The following is a 16,758-nucleotide window of genomic DNA, read 5'->3' on the forward strand; positions in this document are numbered from 1 at the left end:
TTATGGTGTGTGTTACCTCTGTTCCTCGTCGCGTTGTCTGTGTTCATACCCTGTGAAATTCCCTGCGTGCTCTCCCTGCTGTTTCTCACTTCGATGTTCAGGTTTGCTACTCCTTGGCTTAGTTTCTCCCAGTTTAGTTCATCCTTAGTTCTGTTTGCCATCTCCACTTTATGTTTGGTATTGTTAATAAATCACCCTCACGTCTGAATAAGTGCTGCATTTGAGTCCTCCTTTCCACCCTTCACACGGCCGCTGACCCGAGCCGTGACAATTTATGTAAAAACATTTCTTATATTTGAAGGTCAAGGCTACTTTCAAAAGCAATGTAATTCAAAAACACAATTAATAGTTAGTGACTATTCAGACATTATGAGAATCCAAAGCACCGTGTACTGACTGATAAACATTTTATTAATGAACGTTGTTGATTTCTGGAATCATGATCTACATGACATGAATCCATCTTGGGTGAACAAACATTAATCTTTTGTTGATGTTTTTTTTTATTATTTAAATAGCAGAAAAACACATTTTTATGGTTTTCTGATTAATGCACTTAATGATCAATGCTTTAAAAACTCCTGGGAGACGGGTTTCTCTGCTTATTCCCAGATGAACTTTAAAGGCAAATCACCAAGTTTCTCCCGAAGGACTTGATCCACTCTTTCACTCTGTGCAACAGTCAGTGTGTTCTTCCAGTCTCCAATCTGACCTGTAATGAAGAGAAAAGCACAAAACCTGATACCCTGAAGTCACATTTACCTGCACAGCAGCTGCAGGTCTGTTATGCTACCTTTGCGCAGGAATATTCCACTGAAGTCCTCTGGCGGAAGATGCTGATAATTTGCTTTCGAGTCATTCTTCATGTTCTGAAATGTAGCTTTTTCCACAACTTGACTGATAGCAGCTTCAGTCAGGTTTTTCCCTAAGAAGTTGCAGATCTTCTTCACTGATCCTTTCAGGTCCTGAAAGAAAAGCAGGAACACAACAGAAAAAGAACCTTAAACTCTGCCAGATATTTTATTTGAGTTTCCTTAGGAACAACAAAAAATGCGAAGAAACATCTTACCAAAATCATTTCCTCGTAGGTCAGGAAGAGGATGTTGTACTGGTCTCTGTTTAAATACCACTCCCTGACGTGGTCAAACCAGGATGACGCAAAAACTGTGTAGTGGCATAATGCATCCAGTCATTTGGCATTGTCATTTAATTGAGTTCACATACAACCCTCATGTCAGAGGAGGAGCTCAAGTGTAAGCTCTGTAGTTACCTACAGCATGACTGCAGGCATGATCAGTCCCCCATGCTAATCATGCAGTGGTAATGTGCCTCCGAATGTAGTACAGATTTTGTCAATGTGCTCAATCCGCACATGACACACACACACACACACACACACACACACAAAACTGGAGTCGGTGCTAAATACTAGCACAGCACCACAAAATCACTGGGTACTAAAGCGCAGGCCCTCTAACAGAGGGTCCACACATAATGATGAATCAATTACTGATTACTATAAAGTGAGGAAACTTACCGTTTCCTGTTATGTACCACTCAAAAAACTGGTCAAAGCTCTCGGGAGTTTCAAGGGCTGCCAGGGCTTTGCTGAAGTGATAAAAAGACACCATGTTGTCCTTTGGATTCCTCATCAAATACACGATCTGATATATATTTAAAAAAAAATTCAGAATATTAACAGTTAGTTACTTAAATGTAAAAATTATAAAAGTCAATAGTTTAAAAAAAAAACAATTTAAAATTTAGGGTCAAAATTTGATTTCAAATAATATCTTTTAAAATATGTTTTAAAGCCTGTACATTTTTATAGCTCTTTTTCTCCTATTTCTACTTGATTTGATGAACCTCTTAGGCTACGTTCACACTGCAGGTCTTAGTGCACAATTCCAATTTTTTGATCAAATCTGATTTTTGTGTCTGCTTGTTCACACTACAAATAAAATGTGACAGCAAATGCGCTCTAGTGTGAACCCTCAAAGGGGCCTGCATGCGCAAAAGAAGACATCACACACAACACGCTCTGTTTAGACCCAGACCAAACAGTATTGTTTGACAGATGGTCCTTAATATAAAGACTTGTTTCGGACTTTACGTTTCCCAATTTTGCTTTAAGTTATAAAGTTATTTTGTTATTTACAAATGGCCTAATAATGATCCTTATTGCTGTTTTAGAGAGGAGCAATGCTTCAAAGGATAGGGATAGTTGCAGATTTCTGTCAGAATCTGCAGATTATACAGTACAAATAAAATGTTCACGTTTCTCCAACGTTGTATTCCCAAAAGTTTCACTGGATGGCCAGGAAGCGTTCACAATGTCTTCTCCGGTGCTGATAATTGGCATCTGTCTTGTGTCAGTGACGTAAAAGACGGATTTAATGCGACATGACCATTCAAACAACAGTCGCTTTCTAAAACATCAGATATGTATCGGATTCAGTACCACATACGAAAGTAACTTAGGTCGGATTTGAAAATGTCGGACTTCTGCTGTTCACACTGTCATACCATGAACGGATATGGGTCGCATAGGGTCAAAAAAGTCGGATTTGATGCGCTTTCGCCTGCAGTGTGAACGTAGCCTTACTCTGCAATGACCTCATTGTACGAAAGGAAAAGGACAAAAAAAATATACTGAAATAAAAACACAGAATTGCCAGTCTTGGTAGACGGAGATTGGTCCGCAGCCCGGCTCACACTGCACCCGACCCCTACGGTGAATCCTGCGGGTGGTGGGCCCGCAGGAAGATGGGCCCATGTCCCTCCCCAGGGCCTGGCTCCAGGGCAGGGCCCAGGTAACCCTATCCCGGGCAGGGTGAACTGCTCCCTCTCTGGTTTTTTCATAGGGGACTTCTGAATCGCTCTTTGTCTGGTCCCTCACCCAGAACCAATTTGCCATGGGAGACCCTACCAGGGATAGCCCTGGGATCCTTGGGACACACAAACCCCTCCACCACCGGAAGCCCACCACCGGAAGCCCACCACCATGGGGCGATCGTGGCTCAAGAGTTGAGAGTTGGGAGTTCGCCTTGTAATCGGAAGGTTGCCAGTTCGAGTCCCGGCCCGGACAGTCTCGGTCGTTGTGTCCTTGGGCAAGACCTACTGCCTACTGGTGTTGGCCAGAAGGGCCGATGGTGCGATATGGCAGCCTCGCTTCTGTCAGTCTGCTGTGGGTACAACTTTAGCTTGCCTCCACCAGTGTGTGAGAGTGTGTGTGTGAATGGGTGGATGACTGAGTGTGTAAAGCACTTTGGTCCCCTAGGGGGGACTAGTAAAAGCGCTATACAAATGCAGGCCATTTACCATTTACCACGATAAGGTGGCGATTCGCGGGCATGTCGCACCGGGAGGAGGCCCCGGGGTAGACCCAGGACACGCTGGAGAGATTATATCTCTCGGCCTTGGTTTTCCCCCGGACAAGCTAGAGGAAATGGCTGGGGAGAGGGAGGTCTGGGCTTCTCTGCTTGTTCTGCTGCCCTCGCGACCCGGACCCCGGATAAGCAGAAGAAAATGGACGGATGGAAAAACACAGAATTATTTAAAATAAAACAAATGCTAGTGCTAGCTTTTTGGACCTGGAACCACGTGTTTGTGCAGAAGTCTATGATAAAAATGACCCTCAGATTCCTTGATTTATGATCCCATTACAAAATTGTGTTAGAGGCTCATTGTTTTAAGTCTCACTTGCTTGGGGCACCCTATACACTGTCAAATAAACAACATTTGTTTTGAAAATAATTAAAGATCAACCACTCTATTTTCATTTGCTAGGATTTGCTGGTTTGTAAAAGCTACCAAGTGTCAAAGTGCAAGTCCCAAAAAACTGGACTTCAGTGACCAATAGGTAACATCACAAAAATGTAATTAAACTTAGCAAGTACAAATCTAATTTAATTTGCTCTATTTTTGCAAAAAAAAAAAAACAGAAGAAAATTGAGCTTCTATAAGGTACTGACTTTTGCCTTCTTCTCCTTCACTCCTGGAGGCATGATGTGTTCAGGGAGATGCGAGGCGAAGAGTCGTGGAGAGGGAAGAAGAGTGTATTCAGCCATCTTGTACTCCAGCCACGGCATCCTCTCCATGTTGTTTGAATATTTAGTCTGATTCCCATCCAGTTCGTGGATGGAAATGATGATCTGCTGAACCCATACAGTGCCTGATGTGGGGAAAGACATTAGAGGTGATCAGTGGATCAGTCTGGCTAGCACAAAACAGCAAATATAAATAATGTATGAAATTTTTCACCAACCTGATTTTGGATAAGTGACAAGGAAGACATCACTGTCTTTTATTTCAAAACTCTCAAGAGAGTCTATGTACTCTGGAGTTGTAAGACTGACCACAAAATTGTAGTTTTTATGCTTGAAAACACGGTCTCTGATCTGCTCCATACTGGTTCTACATAAGACAGATAAAAAAATATACACAGGAACGAAAAATCTGTGAGTCACATGGTGTTTGTTGATGCTGGGTGAGCAGTGTTGGGGAGTCAGGGAATACTCTGATTTTGATTGCTGGAAACCCAGACAAAACGTGCAATAAGAAGCTCTAATGTAAGCGTCCTGTTAATGTTGGTGGCGTCAGTTACACAATGGACCCAGAGCCAGAATAACAGGGCCAGCAGTGAACGGGCATGAATGGTTTTCTTACTTGGAAACTAAAACACCACTTCATAAAAAGAAAGGGATGGGCGAAACCTCAGTATCTTTGATGTATTATTGCTGTGTGATTTTTATTACAATTACTGAATGCTACTCGCCACCAAGCTAACATTGTTAGCTGGCGTTAGCTGGCGTTAGTTCATAGACTGCAGACTGTTAGGCCATTTCTAAATACTCAAGTACGCCAGTCCTTGTGTTCTTGCTAGTCCAGACTTCATAAGTTTACACGGGAGTCCTCCCGAGAATGCAGTGCGATCGTTCTACAGCAGTGTACTTGATGGCATCACACCTCCAGAGTTTTTACTGCCATCCTCTCTTAATTTAACTGTGGTTAATATTTGCAATGGAAATTATACATGACAAAAAAATTACACATGATGTAGTAGATTTCTTTAAGAAAAAAAAGATAATTTAAAAAAAGAAGCACTTTGGCAAAATTCGCTTTTACGTATCATCTGTTTCATAATGTCTGATAACCTTCATTCAGTTGAGCACAATCCCTCCATGACAGAAACACAAGCTTAACCTCTCTGAATAAACATAGTGCACATGTACGCCTGAATATAAATTAGAATATAACCTGATCATTTTTGATCAGATTATCTCCACATTGTAACATACTGTTTTTAGACTTGATGGATAGCATTAGCAACCTGCTAGCTGCAAATAATCATGTGCAGTTCCACATGATTATCAACAGAGAAAAAGAAAACATATTACTGATACAGAAATAGTTTTCTATATGAGGTCACTGCAAAAAGTGGAGCCTTGCCTAATGTGTCCACCATACTGTTACTCGTTTTACATTAAGATTTTGAAAAAATCTAGTTAGCCTTCAGTAATAGTAAAAAAAAATCACATAGCAATAGTACATTCATGTAGTTGTAAAAAACATAACGATAAATCAAATCAAATCACTTTTATTGTCACATCACAAGTGCAGGTACACTGGTACAGTACATGCAAGTGAAATTCTTGTGTGCGAGCTTCACAAGCAACAGAGGTGTGCAAAAAATACAATAACATAAAACAAGTAAAATATAAGAATGGCTAAATCTGAGAGTAATAAATATATGTACAATATAAGAGTGTATGCATTACTGGATGTGTATACTAAATATGTTTTTCTACGTGTGTGTGTGTGTTTATGTGTGTGTGTATACATATTTTACAAATTAAATAGAGTAAACAATAAATAAAATATCTAAAATATACAGAGGTTGGTAGTTGGATATTGTGTAAAACAAGTGGCATTTATATACAGTGTGGAGTGCATAATGTTGAAGTTCCTGGCCTGGTGGAAAAAGCTGTCAGTAGTAATATAATGGCACTTTTTTTTGCTCAGGACCTTCTTGCTGTGCGGCCACAGTGCTAACCACCGTGCCACCATGCTGCCAAATAACAGGTATCCCTTTAGAAATAAACAGTGATACTTCTAAAAACCGTGTATTCCCACACAGCATTTAATTTAACTAGTTTAGGAAGATTTCACTTTTTCTAATAGTTTCACAGGCTAATAGTTTTTAAACAGAATACCACAAACAACATGTATCCCTTTAGAAATAAACTGTGATACTTCTAAAAGCACATATTCACACCTAGCCACACTAGCACTGTATCAACCCCCAATGTTCCTTTAATGCAACTAGCCCTATAATTATCTACTAGTCACAAATACACTGCAACAGTAAGACTTGTTGATTACACATAGATGAGTTAACTACTTTAGGAGCATTTTACTTTTTTCTTTAGCGCTCCGAAAAGACACAGAGGCTAATAGCTTTAAATAGAGCACCACAAACAACAGGTATTCCTTTAGAAATAAACTTTTCTTGTGTTACTTCTAAAAACTACAGATTCTTAACTCTGCAACAGTTAGACAGAGGGGGTTACAGTTAGGCCCCCAACAGTCAGCAAAAGAAGTCATGAAACAATAAAAGAGGCTCCCTTATCAAGAGCATCCCAGCACTCTCACATCCCAACTGTAGTTCCCTTACAAACAGTTCCATTATCTTATCTTATCATGTCAGAGGTCAACTGAAACCATGACCAACCCCCGGGGGGTAATGACACCTCCTAGTGGTCTGGTCTAACCCTTATACATATAAAGACTCTTTCATCATTTGGAACATCAACAGAGTGACCTAAGGAACACAGACACCTCTAACTAAGGAGTGCATGATGACGTCGGTATCAACCATCACGAACAGCTGGAACATCATCCAAGCCACAGCCGCTCTAGGTACGTCTACAGGTGTATGCACCCGATGCACTCATCGTAAAAAGCAATGCTTGCAACCCATCACCTGGTGATGTTGGCGCTAAACGCCTTTCTACAGGAAACATGCTACGGATGTCGAACAGCTCATCCCAGTCAGGTGCAACACTGCTGTTTGCTCGAACTGCCCGAATATTACTTTGACACCTACTACGACGATGTGATGCTGAGGCTCAAGACATTCCGATTCATCCCCACCATATGCCTGTTTGTACGCGCATACACAAACGATGGGACTAAAACACAATTCAGCAGGATTGCAGAACACACCATGACTGAACTGAGATCATCACAACATATAGTATGTGCAATTAACGACAATATTGCACAGCTGATAGAAGCAAGTCATTATGCCCGTTGTGTTAAACCAGCCATGCTTCGCATGATTGGTAACTACTGGGTTGGGAGATACCTGGTTTAATGTATGCTGTTCAGTATTCATTGTCTGTGTGAATGAAATAAAAAGACATGTTAACACCAACATCTTAGTCATTTTTGCTTATACGACTTTGCTTATACAATACAGAAAAGCAACAATACAGCTTGTTTCTCTGCTCCAAGACATCAGAGGGCCTTTCACACGGTAAGCATGTCTGTTATACCCAGTGCATAAATGTCTGTATGTCGGCGCTGATTATTCAAACCCTGTTTAAAATGTGATACATATGTTGTCCAAAAACAATTCCTCTAAATTTGCAAAGTTACTGATTTAAAAATATATTTTCGAATTTTTAGTTGCATGTCAAACATATGATAGACTCTTGAGCATGTTTATATAGCTACATTCACATTGGTATAACCATGCTAAATAAAAGATGCCCAAGCACCAATGCACTCTAATGCAAGCCTCTAAACTGTATGTTGATAAGTGCATGAAGTGTACCTCTACCTCTATAGCTGAAAACAGTTTGTATCTGCACTCTGAAGGTCTGCTGAATTGTTTTTAATATGGCACTTTTTTATGAACTGCAGATGATGAAATCCTCTTTATTGGAGATAGTGTCCTTAAGCTACTGTTGCTCATACTTACTGAGTTCCCTAGCTACCTCCTTACTATGTCAGTAAACGTTTTGAAAAGGAAAGTGTTGTAGATTTAAAGAAACAACCTAATTGAAGCAAAGGCAAAAAATTGGAATGAATTTTATGTGACCACTCATATTAAAGTCAACAACAAGTGAAAATCCAAAAACGGCTCCAATCCTTTATATTAATGATCTCCCCCTCTCTCTGTGTGTGTGTGTGTGTGTGTGCCCTCACAGAAGGAAGTTCACAGCAGGAGCTTTTCTCAAACGCATTACCAATCAGTTTTTTTACAAGAAGTGTAGTTCATACAACAATAAATGGTAAATGGCCTGTATTTATATAGTGCTTTTACTAGTCCCTAAGGATCCCAAAGCGCTTGATCCATCACAGCTGATTTAAATGGATAAATTACCTTCTCAACATGTCTTGAAGTTCTCCAGAGGCCTGGTAATGAACTAATCATGTGATTCAGGTGTGTTGACCCAGGGTGAGATGCATTTGAAGTGGTTAATCCATTAGGGTCTGGAAAAAATAAACATAAAATCCTGGCAGTGTACATGACTCTAGGTGAGATCTTACCACATAACCGGTCCTCTGTTGATGCAATGCAACTTGTTCTGCTTTCCAAGGACACTGACTTCAAAACTTTTGTCCATAACAAAGTTTTTTCCAGTCTTATTGCAGACGTTAAAGATATGGAAGAGACAGGGGTTCTGGTAGAGGATGGAACCATAATGAAGGCAGCTTTGATAGCCATCTTAGGAGACAATCTGGGCTCCCACTGCATAGGTGGTTTCACTGAGAATTTCAGCTGCAGCAAACATTTTTGCAGATAATGCTTAATTGACAGGGAAAGCTTTATCAATGATCCACTATCACTTGGACAAAAAAGAACAGCTGATAACTATAAAGACAGTGTTGAGGTCCTATCTACAAGTTACCACTTGGTTGTGAATGGAATTAAATTTGACTCTGTGTTTAATTCACTGAAGTCTTTCCATGTGTGCTCTGGGTTACCTCCATGTTTGGGCCATGATTTATTTGAAGGAGTGGTTTCCAGTGACTTGTCGCTTTGTATTGATACCCTTGTGCAAGTGGAAGGGCATTTCACATACAACCAGTTAACAGAGGTGTGGACTCGAGTCACATGACTTGGACTCGAGTCAGACTCGAGTCATTAATTTTATGACTTTAGACTTGACTTGAAAAAATGTTCTAAGACTTGTGACTTGACTTGGACTTTTACACCAATGACTTGGGACTTGAATTGGACTTGAACTGGTTTACTTGAAAAGACTTGATATTTCACCCCAAATATAAAATTTAACATGCATATTATATAGAGATTGAAAATGTGACGTCATTCACGGGTAGAACCGCAAAGGATTCTGGGAACTCGTGGCAAGCGGTACTAGCGCACGCAGGCTTTCAATTAAAATCAGTCACACAGCGATAAAAAGAAACACAAAAATGTCAAGAAGCTGTTGTATTATTAACTGCAATAGCCGGTCGCATGACAGCCACGGGAAGCCGACGGGTAAAGAGATCGGTTGTTATCGGATTACGACGTTTAAGAGAAATTGTTCGAGCCATGTTTCCGAAGTAACAAAGAGGCGACTGGATTGCAGCCATTCAAAGATCAAATATAACGTCCTAGAACACTCCAGCTCACAGGTTAGTCTGCTCCAAGCATTTACACAAAGGTCAGTCTGCTGTTGTAGTTAATGCGTCATTTTTCTTAACATAATTGGTGATATAGGTTACAAGCAAGTCTGGCGCTGAACAGAAATTGTCGCGCTATGCTCCTTTATTTATTGTGCATAAATAGTGAATTGTCCTGACACAATATTGCGTTTCGCTTCTGTTATTATGGTACACTGACAAAAACACATACTTTTATTCACAGGATAAAACAGTTGTTTTGTATCACTAATTGCCCAGTACGATTACAGCATACAGTATTATTGTCACTGCTACATTTCTGTGATGCTACCAGAAATTATTTCCACTACTAATTAATTACCGTTGAGCTCAAAGGTTATATTAATAAACGGTTAACGAATGTGTATTTATGAAGACGATTTGTGAGACTGGTAAACTTATGATATGTACGATGGTCTTTCGTTCTACACGGTGCATTTCAAGGTCCTGCACCCATCCGTCGGTAAACTGTACCTGGGCTTGTTGCAGTGACCGGAAGTTACTAAACTTCATGAGTGTATGCACTCACTCCAAGAACCGTATAATTATAAATATGCATATAAATATGCTAAGATGAGATAGCTGACTTCATCTAACTAGCAAATGTTTTCCAGGCTACGTTGGTGATACAGTTTTTTTTAATGTGTATGATATTTTTGTCATGCGATTTTAAAGCTGGTCCTACAACCGCATCCAAGAATAACATGCAGCGTATCTCAGAACTGTCGGTGAAAATTATTCTTGGAGCTAAGTTTAATTGAGCTGCATTTTAAAGAGGTGCAATTTCACAATTTGTGTATATTTTCTAAGTTCACTATTTTGTATGTGTTGAGAAAAACACAGATTTTAAAATTACATGGTCTAATATTTACATTTAGCATAACTGCAACATGCTTTTTTCGTTTGTTTTTTTTAAAGACTCGAAAGGACTTGAAATTCAAAGTTTCAGACTTGTGACTTGACTCGGACTTTTACACCAGTGACTTGAGACTCGACTCTGACTTGCCTGACATTACTTGAGACTTGACTTGAGACTTGAGGATAAAGACTTGAGACTTACTTGAGACTTGCAAAACAATGACTTGGTCCCACCTCTGCCAGTTAAACAGAGCAATTGTACAGTTCAAACACGTAGGAAGTGATGCTTTAAGTAAGCCATGTGGGGTGAAAACAGGGCAGAGGCTGGGGGAGTTCAGCAGCACAGAACTGGTGTCTTCTGCGACTTCTGCCTCTGTACATTGGTGGAAAGATAAAACATCCTGTGGATAGTGAGGTTTGGTAGTTATGCCTTAAACTTAGAGACATTGTTGATCTTGTATGTTCCCCCAAAATAAGTCACAATGACATTGCCTACCTAAAGATACTGATAGAGGACTATATACATCTGCGACACAGTAGGTTTCCTGACAAAGCTTTAAAAGCTAAACATCACTATTTGTTACATTATGCAGAGCTTATCCTTCACTTTGGACCACTCATTTGTTTGTGGACCCTTAGATTTGAGAGCAAGCACTCATATTTCAAAGCATGTACAAAAACAGTGCACAAGTTTGTCAACTTATGCAAGACTGTGACAGAACGGCATCAGTTACTGCAGTCCTACCTCTCAGTGAGCCAACTGTTTCCACCTACAGTTCAAAGAACTGTCATTCAAGAAGCTGTGGCAAAAGCAGGCTGCACTAATCAGACCACTTTGGATGTGTCAGCAGTTGTCTACAAAGGTACCAAGTATGTCGAAGGCTATGTTTCCATTGTAGATGACACTGATGATGGCTTGGTTTTTGGGAAGATAGCTGTTATACTTGTTAATGATTCTGAATTGTACTTTGTGCTCGAGTTGCATCACTCAGTACTTCTCACTGACCTTGGACTTCACTACTTACACTTTAATTGTCACATGTATTGGCTCACCCTACAAATCAATGAACTCAGTCCACAAAGCAAGATCAGGGTTCAGTGCAGGTCAGTCAAGTTCCTTCACACCACACACGCTCATCCATGTCCTTGTGGACCCTGCTTTGTGCATTGATTTGGTGGTGTGAGCCAGTATTTTGGACAAAGTTTATATAAAGGCAGAAGTGTGGGGCTTGATATTATATTTATTACAATTCAGTTTATTTGTAAGGTGCCAACTTCACATTGTAGGTTTAAGACCCTACAAAAAATAACTAAGAAAACCCAACACTTGAGTATATGTTGTCTGGCATGATATGGATATGACATAATATCGTTATTGTTTGTACAACCATCTGAGAAAATACATGTATTACATAGTTTAGTAAAAACAAGTGCTTCCTCAATGAAAATATGTTTTCAGTTCTTTTCAGTTTTTGACTTTGGAAATGTGTATTTCTGCAGAGGAAAATCAGAACAGAAATGAAAAAGTGGTGTGAAGCACATGAATTATATTTTGTGTGTGTGTGTGTGTATATATATATGTGTGTGTGTGTGTTTTTATATAAAAATACATATAAATGAATAAATGATACTTTTTTTTTCATACAATACAATTTTTTTTGGAACCCTCCAGTCTCTTACAGTATGTTACTGTTTCCTGAAATTACGGTAAATTACAACCTGCTCAACAGTAAATGACCGCCTGTAGGAACACGGTATCCTCTAACAGAGATGAATATTTTTGGTACTGATGATGCGTGTTAACGGTAAGTTACTGGTAAATATGTTGCAGTTAATTACCTTGCAGTGGGCTTACAGTGACATACCATGAATAAACGGTAGTATACCAATTTCTTAATCACTGTATGATGTTACTTTGTTGACGTAATTTACGACATAACGACATAAAAAAAAAAAAAGCTACAGTGCGTTACCATAATTTGTCCAAGAGTATTATACCACAACAGCAAAAAACTGTATCATCCTGCAGAACGGTAAGATATCGTAACACGGCGTCACCGTATGACGCTGGCAACAGTGACGCCAATATGTTACCACAAAGTGGAGACAAAAAGTCTAACACTGTACTATAGGAATCTGTATTTAAAATCAAATCTTATCAGAATTCTTGCTTGAAAATTTGAGTGCTTCATCCAGAATGAAACCTGTATTTAAGACTCAATGCTACTGAACCAACCAGAAAGCCAGTGCCAAAAACAACGCGAGTGCACATTTGCACTGTTTGAATGTGACTCTCAGATTAAGAAATGTGTTAAAATGTGTTACACTAAACACAAGCAGTACAGAAGAAAAGGTTGATCCAATCAAAAATATATTATTGTGAATGTAATATTGTAAATGACGGACATTGAACAACTGGTTTTACAGTTGTTCAATATGGGAATATTTCAGAGAAGTAGAATTTCTCTATCACGCATCTTATGAAGGACTTCATATCACCAATGCAGGCAACTCTACTTGAAATAGAATAATTAGCTATGGCACAGACAGAACTGATAAGATTAAGTCAGCAAACAGTACTATAAGGAGGAAATCATAAACCTAAAAAGAAATTTAACTGGTAAGAAAATCATTCAACAGTCCAAAGCATTCTCATATTGCTGACCTGATCTCAAAGCATATTCACCAAAAAGTCTAGATGCATGCTCAGCCCTTCAGTTAAGGAAATCTCTAAAAAGTTGATTCTCTTCATCAGGACGTAGCATTTTCAAATTTGCATAATGATTGAAATTTCAGTCATTATGCAAAAGTACTGTTCAACAAGTGGAAGCATGCAGTCAGCTTAGACTGAGAAATCACTTGGATGAGTGAAAAAACATTTCCCCCACCAGGAAAGGTTACGTATAGATAAAAAGTCAACTTTTTTGAGATATTCCCCAAGAAGTTGGACACTGGCAAAGGCACTGCACTCACACTTTCAAGCAATTCACCCACTCCAGACTCTTCTCCTATAAATGCTATTTAATAAACACTCATAATTGCAATTATCATAGTCCCATTAGGAGCAATGTTAGACTTTTTTAAATTTATTTACATTAAATTGCAATTAATATGAATTACTGAAATAATTTACTCCAAATACTCCTTGGTCATGCCTCTGCGGTTTATCTGAAATGGTAAAACACTTCCCATTCTCCGAACCACATTCTCAGTGTCCTAAGCTTTTTTAATAAATCAGTCTTTTTGCAAACATTGAACAGTTTTAACAGCACCTGTAACCGGAAGGTCGCCGGTTCGATCGTGGACAAGACACTTTACCCTACCGCCTACTGGTGTTGGCCAGAGGGGCCGATGGCGCGATATGGCAGCCTCACTTCTGTCAGTCTGAATGAATAGTGGCATTGTAAAGCGCTTTGGGTGCCTTGAAAAGCGCTATATAAATCCAATCCATTATTATTATTATTATGTTAAACACAATTTAGTAACTCATAGTAAATCATTAAAACCACTATGACTCACTAAAGCACATGTGTGCAGTGACAGCCAGGTTGAGTCAGAGGTTGATAAACAACAAAGCATCGAAACAGTCTGATAATATATGTAAACAAGTTCTCAAGACAGAAAACTACAAAAAGAAATTCACCTGAACCTGCATTACTTTTAGAACCAGTTTAACAGTAGAAAGGTAAGTGTTGTATTACCTGGGTGTTTGCAGCAAGACCAATAGAGTGAATGACCCCTACACCTCTTATCATCATGCACATGCTCTGAGCCTCCACAATCCTCCACAACATTGCCACAGCATTATTTGCTGAAAAGATAACATGTAGAGTCCAAAGTGCTGTTTTCTCTCTGATATTGTTAGACCTTCAGAGAGTCACAGATCTCCAACTCTGGCCCTGATGAACTGGGAGACTTTACACTCAGCCTACTTCTACAACCACCTCTAGATTACTTGATTCTACTTCATAATTACTTCATTAATTATTTGGAACTAAATATGGTACACTAATAGCAGAGGGAGGGGGCAAGTTTTGAACTAGCTCAAGAAACCGTGTCAAATCTGCTCAATTAACAGTTCGTTGATGGAAAGAAAATGCATTTGCATCATGTATCATGTATCATGATCAATCAAGTCCGTGCAAGTAGGAACCTCACCAAACAAACAGCAATACAAAATCAGTTCTGACAGCTCATTGCATTTATCTACCGGCAAATGAGACAGGAATTTATCCAGAATACAAAGAGACTGAAATTTTTTCAAATGACCAAACTGTCATCAGGCTCTGGTATTTCATCAATTTCAGAAAATTACGGAAGTGAAGAAACAAACAAGGGTGAACGGTGTCCTTAACACACCGACTAGAATTTTGGTCACTTGCATAATACGGTTTGAGTAAGTTTACATGACAGCGCTGAACCAACTTTTTTCATTTTAGGGTTGAAAGTAATTTAGATCAAAAGTTTCTCATTAAGGACCTGTGAGGGCCTGTAAATGGGGGACGATACAGAGATGCCACAACTGGCAAAAAGGCTGAAACTTGGTCCCCACAACAAAACTGACAATTGGCAATCCCAGCTACAAGCAATGAAAGTCTAAATCCATTTACAAACTCAACCAAGTTTTTTAGGTGGCTCGGAATAAACCCCTTTATTTTTTATTACAGCCAAGGGCCGACGCACACTATGTCAAAACCCAAGCTCATTAGGGCTGAAACCTATGTTTTCTTTCAGCCAAAATCAGCCATGGAAGACCCTCTTCCCAGTCTCTACTAAGCTTTATACAATAGGTACGCTAAAGAGACTTTAGCATCTGGGGAAACCTTTCCAGAGCACCCTGTCTTTGTGCATGGTATCTTGATGACCAATTATGGTTTATGTGCAGGGTTTACAAAACTTCGGCGAACATGTGAGATGAAAAATTTGAACTCTGACCACTCACACCGAAACAAACTGAGTTAGAGCTGTCACCAATGCCTTGCTCGTCACTGACCTCCGTGGATATCCAGCAGGAATTTTGGTACTTTGACACATCACTGCAAGAAGATACTTATTTCCAGATGTTGAGGGCAGCAAAGGACCCACACAGTATAGAACAAGATGTTCAAAAGGTTCCAATATCAGAAGAATAAGTTGTAATGGTGCTAGCTTAATGGTTTGATGAGCTTATGCAAAGGAACAGGGAGGGTGGTAAAACCCCTCCCACTACTGAGGAGGCAGTCACCTGTGTCAGACTCCTTTGAGAAGGGCAGCACACTATACAGGTTCACTATATAGGAGTCATAGTCTCCTGAATCACTCAGAATTTAAACTGGGACTTTATCCCCACTTCCCACCAAGAAAACAAAAACATCCCTAATAAAAGGACTATAGCATCCCAAACAGCAGGAATTAACAAAACATCATCAGGCATTTTGCACATGTAACTCATGTAACAGGTGCAGAGGCTGCAGCCGGTTTAATATAAGATGTAATTCTTGTGGTTTTGGCCTGCAACCTTGGAAATTCTGCCTTCCAGGGACCTTTCATGGTAAATGGTAAATGGCCTGTATTTATATAGCGCTTTACTAGTCCCTAAGGACCCCAAAGCGCTTTACATATCCAGTCATCCACCCATTCACGCACACATTCATACACTGGTGATGGCAAGCTACATGTAGCCACAGCCACCCTGGGGCGCACTGACAGAGGCGAGGCTGCCGGACACTGGCGCCACCGGGCCCTCTGACCACCACCAGTAGGCAACGGGTGAAGTGTCTTGCCCAAGGACACAATGACCGAGACTGTCCAAGCCGGGGCTCGAACCGGCAACCTTCCAATTACAAGGCGAACTCCCAACTCTTGAGCCACAATCGCCCCTTTCATGACAGTAATTGCAGGCATTGGTTTTTATTAGACTTTTATCAAGCTTAGAATCGAATTTAAATGAACGAACCTTACCTGACCTTGAGTGATTACCCACAACAACCGAACCAGAACTTCTCCTCACACTGTCTGCTGTCTTTACTTTTCACGCTGGAATATTTCTCTTACGGAAGAGTGCAAACTCATCTGCCGGTGTTCCAGATTAACTGGTGTCACAGATTAACTGGTAACGGTCAAACAGATGTGTAGTAGACATCAATCCAGGAAATAAACAGTTAATATTTAATCTGTGACATTTGTCAGGTTCATTTAAACACACTCCGTCAATCCTATTGCTCCTGACCAAGTTGTGTC

The 16,758-nt window shown here is 39.9% G+C and overlaps 1 protein-coding gene across 2 annotated transcripts; it reads right to left on the reverse strand.

Annotated features, from left to right (window-relative positions):
* Positions 1 to 390: 390 nt before the first annotated feature.
* On the reverse strand, positions 391 to 14,319 carry LOC113020275 (amine sulfotransferase-like). 2 transcript variants are annotated; one of them, XM_026164086.1, is made up of 7 exons: positions 14,241 to 14,319; positions 4,268 to 4,416; positions 3,975 to 4,174; positions 1,538 to 1,664; positions 1,070 to 1,164; positions 794 to 965; positions 391 to 712 (listed from the first exon to the last, which is right to left on the reverse strand). In XM_026164086.1, the coding sequence occupies exons 2-7, from the start codon at positions 4,407 to 4,409 to the stop codon at positions 603 to 605; spliced, it is 846 nt and encodes a 281-aa protein (XP_026019871.1). In that variant the 5' UTR covers positions 4,410 to 4,416; positions 14,241 to 14,319; the 3' UTR covers positions 391 to 602. The 2 variants fall into 2 exon arrangements, with proteins under 2 accessions (XP_026019871.1, XP_026019870.1); XM_026164085.1 differs by lacking the exon at positions 14,241 to 14,319 and adding an exon at positions 8,393 to 8,416.
* Between the last annotated feature and the right edge of the window lie 2,439 nt (positions 14,320 to 16,758).

The sequence above is a fragment of the Astatotilapia calliptera genome, chromosome 4 (genome assembly GCF_900246225.1).
Source record: "Astatotilapia calliptera chromosome 4, fAstCal1.2, whole genome shotgun sequence".
Taxonomy (NCBI): Eukaryota; Metazoa; Chordata; class Actinopteri; order Cichliformes; family Cichlidae; genus Astatotilapia; species Astatotilapia calliptera.

Excerpts from the sequence above, each read along its gene's own strand:
- LOC113020275 (XM_026164085.1), bottom strand. Across the intron at positions 966-1,069 it reads CCTACGAGGAAATGATTTTG|GACCTGAAAGGATCAGTGAA; the intron begins GTAAGATGTTTC and ends CTTTTCTTTCAG. Across the intron at positions 713-793 it reads TGGAATATTCCTGCGCAAAG|GTCAGATTGGAGACTGGAAG; the intron begins GTAGCATAACAG and ends TCTTCATTACAG.